At 40.2% G+C, this 7,317-nt stretch overlaps 1 protein-coding gene across 1 annotated transcript in view; it reads left to right on the forward strand.

Moving 5' to 3' along the window:
* LOC108520483 (kelch-like protein 15) overlaps nucleotides 1–7,103 on the forward strand; it is a 19,174-nt gene extending 12,071 nt beyond the window's left edge. The window contains exon 2 of the mRNA XM_017859895.1: nucleotides 6,347–7,103. Coding sequence (XP_017715384.1) covers nucleotides 6,354–7,103 — 750 coding nt within the window. The 5' untranslated portion in view covers nucleotides 6,347–6,353. The remainder of the gene's footprint in view (nucleotides 1–6,346) is intronic.
* The last annotated feature ends 214 nt before the right edge of the window (nucleotides 7,104–7,317 follow it).

The following is a 7,317-nucleotide window of genomic DNA, read 5'->3' on the forward strand; positions in this document are numbered from 1 at the left end:
TCCCAAAGTGCTGGGATTACAGGTGTGAGCCACCGCGCCTGGCCGATTTTTTTTTTTTTTTTTTTTAATTTTGTTAGAGATGGGGTCTTTGTTTCTCAGGCTGTTCTTTCAAGTGATCCTCCCACCTCAGCCTCCTGAGTTGCTTGGATTACAGGCACAAGCCACCACTCCCTGCAGACCAATACAGCATGACAAGGCAGAGTGATCGTTGGTGACCATAATGATCCTGAAAAAAAAAATGTAGTATCAAATTTTCATCCGGTTTAATTTGTTGTTTTAATTATATATTTTTTTTCTATTATTACTTTTTTTAGAGATGGGAACTCACTATGTTGCTTAGGCTTGTCTCAAACTCCTGGACTCAAGCAATCCTCCTCCCTTGGCCTCCCAAAGTGTGGGATTACAGGTGTGAGCCCCACACCCAGCCCTATTCTAATTATTTGGAAAACTGGTAATTAGTGTGATGTTGATAGCCCTCTTAGACTGGTTATTCAAACAACACACTGTATGAGATTCCTTTTGTTCCCAGTATGCATTTGTGTGTGTAGGAAAATTCTAAGCTCATCAATTTTAACTTTAAAAATAATTCAAGCCTGGGAATGGTGGCTTATGCCTGTAATCCCAGCACTTTGGGAGGCCGAGGCAGGCAGATCTCTTGAGGTCAGGAGTTTGAGACCAGCTGGCCAACAAGACAAAACCCTGTCTCTACTCAAAATACAAAAAAAAAAAAAATTAGCTGAGCCTAGTGGCGCGTATCTCTAACCCCAGCTACTTGGGAGGCTGAGGTAGGAGAATCGCTTGAACCCAGAAGCTGGAGGTTGCAGTGAGTGGAGATCGCACCACTGCACTCCAGCCTGGGCAGCAGAGTGAGACTCCATCTCAAAAAAAAAAAAATTTTTTTTAAGCTGGATGCAGTGGCTTGCCTACTGAGGCGACTGATGTAGGAGGATCGCTTGAGCCCAGCAGTTCAAGACTGTTGTGTACTGTGATCATGCCTGTGAATAGCTACTGCACTCCAGCCTGGGGAACATAGCAAGACCCTGTCTCTAAAAACTAAATCAGTAGTTCAGATAAACAAGACCAAACTTGTAGCTTACTTTGATCTTAAATGTATTAGTAAAGGTGTTTTGCCAAGCATTGATTACAGTTTCCAGAATTTATTTTTTTCCAAATTATAGATAGCCCTCTTGTGTTCTACCTTTCCAAATGAAATGGTACAGCTTTCGATTAATGGAGTACTAATAAAAATTTGTTATTTCATCTTTTACATACTTTGCGGTCTTAGATAAGTGAACCTTTAATGTGGTAGAATCAGTAGGACTTAAAGGTAGGTTAGGGGAGAGAAGGGAGGAAAGAGGGAACCTCAAATGCCTCTTGAGAAGATGGGGAATACTGAAAAATCTGATGTGGGGGCAGAATAGAATTATGATTGTTTAGACATGTTGCTTTTGAGATGGCAAAATAGGATCATCCCAAAATGGAGCACCCAGAAGTGTCTGCTAGGCAGTTGATTCCACATAGATATGGACTGGAGTAAGGATGGAGATCTGGACAGAGATGATCAAGGTACTGGTGAAAGTGCATGTAAGTAGAAACCATGGATTTAGGTGAGCTCATTTTAGGGAGACACAGTATTTAGATGAGAAAAGAGGCAAGAGCAGAATCCTGGGGAATACCAATGTTTAAAGGGTAGCTCAAGAAAAGTGAGCCCATGAAGGAGATTGAGAAATGAGCAGCCCAGAACTAGGAAGAGAATCAGGAGCACAGTATCATGGAGCTGAGAGTGTGAAGAGCTGAGCATAATTTATACTGCAGAAGGATCCAGGGAAATGGGGACTAGAATGTAACCTCTGAATTGGACCAATTAGGGCCTTTTAAAGAGATTTTTATGAACTTTTAAAAAAGCAGGCCGGGCGCGGTGGCTCAAGCCTGTAATCCCAGCACTTTGGGAGGCCGAGACGGGTGGATCACGAGGTCAGGAGATCGAGACCATCCTGGCTAATACGGTGAAACCCCGTCTCTACTAAAAAATACAAAAAACCAGCCGGGCGACGAGGCGGGCGCCTGTAGTCCCAGCTACTCGGGAGGCTGAGACAGGAGAATGGCGTCAACCCGGGAGGCGGAGCTTACAGTGAGCTGAGATATAGAAATAATAGATATAATAGAGATAGGTTTACAATATAGACATAATAGTTATAATAGATATAGGTATAAAATATAGACATAATANGTCCCCATGCTATGTGCAGCCTAGGAACTTGGTGCCTTGTGTCCCAGCTGCTCCAGCCTTGGCTGACAGGGGCTAAATTGCAGCTCAAGCTGTGACTTCAGAGGATGGTAGTCCCAAGCCCTGGCAGCTTACACGTGATGTTAAGCCTATGGGTACACAGAAGTCAAGAATTGAGGTTTGGGAATCTCCACCCAGATGTCAGAAGATGTATGGAAATGCCTGGATGTCCAGGCGAAAGTTTACTGCAGGGGTGGGGCCCTCATGGAGAACTGCGAGGGCAGTGTGGAAGGGAAATGTGGGATCAGAGCCCCCACACAGAGTCCCTACTGGGGCACTGCTTACTGGAGCTATGAGAAGAAGGCCACCATCCTCCATACCACAGAATGGTGGACCCACGAACAGCTTGTACTGTCACCTGGAAAAACAACAGACACTAAATGCCAGCCCATGAAAGCAACTGGGATGGACGCTGTACCCTACAAAACCACAGGGGTGGAACTGCCCAACACCATAGGAATCCACCTCTTGTATCAGCGTGACATGGATGTGAGACCTGGAGTCAAAGGAGATCATTTTGGAGCTTTAAAATTTGACTGCCCTGATGGATTTCACACTTTCATGGGCCCTGTAATCCCTTTGTTTTGATCAGTTTCTTCAATTTGGAATGGCTGTATTTACCCAATACCTGCACTCCCATTGTATCTAGGAAGTAACTGATTTGCTTTTGATGTTACTGGCTCATAGATAGAAGGGACTTTCCTTGTCTCAGATGAGACTTTGGACTGTGAACTTTTGGGTTAATGCTGAAATGTGTTAGGACTTTTGGGGACTGTTGGGAAGGGATGATTGATTTTGAAATGTGAGGACATAAGATTTGGAGGGGTTAGGGGTGGAATGATATGGTTTGCAGTTTCCCCACCCAAATCTCCACTTGAATTGTGTCTTCCAGAATTCCCATGTATTGTGGGAGAGACTTAGGGGGAGGTCATTGAATCACAGGGGCCAGTCTTTCCCATGCTATTCTCATGATAGTGACTAAGTCTTACGAGATCTGATAGGTTTATCAGGGTTTCCACTTTTGCTTCTTCCTCATTTTCTCTTGCTGCCACCATGAAAGAAGTGCCTTTCACCTCCCACCATGTTTCTGAGGCCTTTCCAGCCATGTGGAACTCTAAGTCCAATTAAATCTCTTTTTCTTCCCACTCTTGAGTATGTCTTTACAGTATGAAAATAGACTAAAACAATTGTAATTCCCATAATCCTCATAATCCCTATGTGTCAAGGGGATTATGAGGATTATGGGAAGGTGGAGGTAACAGAAACATTGAGGCAGTTTTCCCCCATGCTGTTCTTGTGACAGTGAGTGGGTTCCCATGAGATCTAATGGTATTTTGTATTTGATAGTTCCTCCTGCATTTGTTCTCCTTCCTATAGCTATGTGAAGAAGGTATATTGCTTCCTTTTCACCTTCCACCATGACTGTAAGCTTCCTGAGGCCTCCCCAGCCATGCTGAACTATGTGAATCAATTAAACCTCTTTCCTTTATAAATTAACTGGTCTTGGGCAGTTCTTTTTATCAGTGTGAAAATGCACTAATACACAAGCCATCAATCATCTGGCAATGAAATACACTCTGCAGATTCCCAATTCTAGAAAATAGAGAGCATAGATAGGCAAGAGTGAAACACAGGACAACAAGGAAATAACCAGGAGAGATAGGCAGACAGACAACAGGAGACTATAAGGTGGGAAGAGGGATGGAAGGAGAGAAAAAGAAAGCCAGAAAAAAGTCAGACAGGAAGAAGGGTAGAAAAGAAGAAGGAAGAAAGGAAGGGAAGAAAAGCTAAGGTCAAGAATCAATATCACAATATGTAGGACAATATCACATTGAAAACTTCATTGTGATTATCTTTGAATCCTCCTAAAAGAATTTTTTTCATATTTTTTCAATAACAGTATATTTTTGTTTTATTAACAAAAAAATGTTGAATTTTCAATAGATTACCTTTTCTTTGTGTGTGTGTGTGTGTGTGTGTGTGTGTGTGTGAAATGACATAGTGTCCAGTCCTGGCTTTGCCCTAAAGTCTATAATCCTAAGTAATAATCTCATACCATTAGCCAGTTAATTTTTTTGCTATAGCCTATGTGGATATAAAAGTATAAAATGTTTAGTGCAACTATAATGCCATTTATTCAGAATCTGTTTATTTAAAGAGACTCTATTTTGTCAAAATTCATAGAGGGAATGAAGTATGTTTTCTGCAAAGGATGTTTCCTGGTAGAAATAGTTTGTAGCAGATCACTAACACGATATTTCCATTATAGTAAAAAAATAGAATCAAGTGTATAAACACATAATTCTTATATTCATGTTCAATATTGGATTTGGATAAGATAGTGACTTTGAATAGGCATATGTATATATTCCCATAATAGCTATCTTAATTTTTTACCTAGTGATTACTTGTTTTAGGCCAAATTAAATATATACACTAGATTCAAATTTATTATTTGATTGTTAAGACAGTGTTCCTTTCTGTAAGAGAGCTTTTGAAGATTATACTCTTGTTTACAGCTTAAAATGGAGCAAAAATCTGCAGACATATAAAATATTTGAATCACTCTTTATTCTATTACTTAAGATCATGTTATTTATATTTATGTAGACTGCTCCAAAGAAGCAAAAAAATTGAAAAACAATGTGTTCTACTACTTGATATTAACACTCCAACATTTCTCCTTAATACTGCCAAATAAAATAAATAAAATTGATATTATAACGAACAGGGGAAAATGTATCATTTACTGTTGTAGTGTATGCTTGTCCTCCACATGCTTTTTCATTTTTGTTTGTATAAAATAAAATAGAATTCTTGGACTTGAAAGTCACAAATAGAACGTTTAAAAGTTAAAAAATTTAAATGCTCTATTTGTAATTAATATATAGAGTTCTTTGGAAAGATATTTTATTTAGTGAAATAATATAGAAGTCATAACAAGTCCCCCAAATAGTATTGCAATAAATTCATGAGATTAACTTAAAAACAGAAAAAGAGGTTTCCAAAGGATTTTAGATTTTAAATTTTGTTCAGTATAAATAAAGGAGGTATGTCTTAATTTTGTCTTAAATCTAACATTTATAGACATTATTTGTTTTGATGTATTTACTTACTATATATTCAACAATATTTTGTTTTATGTTACACTTTCTAATGGAACTCTGAATTGCAGTTTGCAATTACAGGTAAGGTTTATAAAATTCTCTTTCTCTTTTTTTTTTCTCTTTTTTTTTTTTTTTTTTTTTTTTTTTTTGGGAGATGGAGTCTCGCTCTGTCTCCCAGGCTGGAGTGTAGTGGCGTGATCTCGGCTCACTGCAACCTCCACCTCCCGAGTTCAAGCAATTCTCCTGTCTTAGTCTCCTGAGTAGCTGGGACTATAGGTGCATGCCACCACACCTGGCTGCTTTTTGTATTTTTAGTAGAGTCGGGGTTTCACCATATTGGTCAGGCTGGTCTTGAACTCCTGACCTCAGGTAATCCACCCACCTCGGCCTCCCAAAGTGCTGGGATTGCAGGTGTGAGCCACCGCGCTTGCCCGACATATGTATATATTTTTAAGAGAGAGGGTGTTGCTCTGTTGCCCAGCCTGAAGTGCAGTGGTGCTATCATAGCTCACTGTAGCCTCAAACTCGTGGGCTCAAGGGATTCTCCCACCTCAGCCTCTGAAGTAGCTGGGGCTGCTGGCAGTGTACCACCATGCCCAGCTACTTTTTATTACTATTATTATTATTTCATAGAGACAGGGATTCGCCATCTTGCCCAGGCTGATCTCCAACTCCTGGGCTCAAGCGATCTTCCTGCCTTGGCCTCCCCAAGTGCTGGGGTTACAGGCATGAACTATTGATATATCTTTAATAGATTCTTTTCCTTAGGTAGGGAAGCCAAAAACATTAGTCTGCAAACCTTCAGTTTGTCTTCTCCCAAAGGACTTGTACATTTTGGGCTTAGGTAGTGGAATTGAGATAATAGCAAACATTGTTAAAACTCCAAGTTAATATTGTCTTCTGAATGCATGGAAGTGTTTAACATTGTTGTCTTTGATTACTTTTTTTCCAGGTGATTCATGGCAGGGGACGTGGAAGGATTCTGTTCCTCCATCCATGACACCAGTGTCTCTGCTGGGTTCAGAGCACTGTATGAGGAGGGATTGCTTCTTGATGTCACTCTGGTTATTGAAGATCATCAGTTCCAGGCCCATAAAGCACTCTTGGCCACCCAGAGTGACTACTTCAGAATTATGTTTACTGCAGACATGAGGGAACGAGATCAGGACAAAATTCATTTAAAAGGTCTAACAGCTACTGGTTTCAGCCACGTCCTGCAATTTATGTACTACGGTACTATAGAGCTGAGTATGAATACCGTTCATGAGATTCTTCAGGCTGCCATGTATGTTCAACTTATAGAAGTGGTGAAGTTCTGCTGCTCTTTTCTCTTAGCGAAGATCTGCCTAGAAAATTGTGCAGAAATTATGAGACTCTTAGATGATTTCGGCGTAAACATCGAGGGAGTCAGGGAGAAGTTGGATGCCTTTCTGCTAGACAACTTTGTGCCACTCATGTCGAGGCCTGACTTTCTGTCCTATCTGAGCTTTGAGAAGCTCATGTCTTATTTGGATAATGATCATCTGAGCAGGTTCCCAGAGATAGAGCTGTACGAGGCTGTGCAGTCTTGGCTGCGGCATGATAGAAGACGCTGGAGACATACCGATACTATCATTCAGAATATCCGGTTTTGCTTGATGACCCCAACCAGCGTTTTTGAGAAGGTTAGTGTGTTTGAAAGCAATAGACGGTACTCATCATTTAGTTAAGGCAGTGTATGTCTTTATAGATAAGATTCACAGACTTAGGAGCCAAGAATGAATAACTTGTAAGAGTACTTTATGTGTAAGAAGCCTGATTTGTTGTGCATTTAGGTTTTATAAAATACATTTTGTGGGTGAAAGATAAACCACGTAGGTAGTAGAATAGTTTTATTTTAAAAGTACTTTTAAAGTTGAAGCATAATTATTATTTTTTTATTTT

This window comes from Rhinopithecus bieti, unplaced genomic scaffold (assembly GCF_001698545.2).
Source record: "Rhinopithecus bieti isolate Rb0 unplaced genomic scaffold, ASM169854v2 scaffold_47968, whole genome shotgun sequence".
Taxonomy (NCBI): domain Eukaryota; kingdom Metazoa; phylum Chordata; class Mammalia; order Primates; family Cercopithecidae; genus Rhinopithecus; species Rhinopithecus bieti.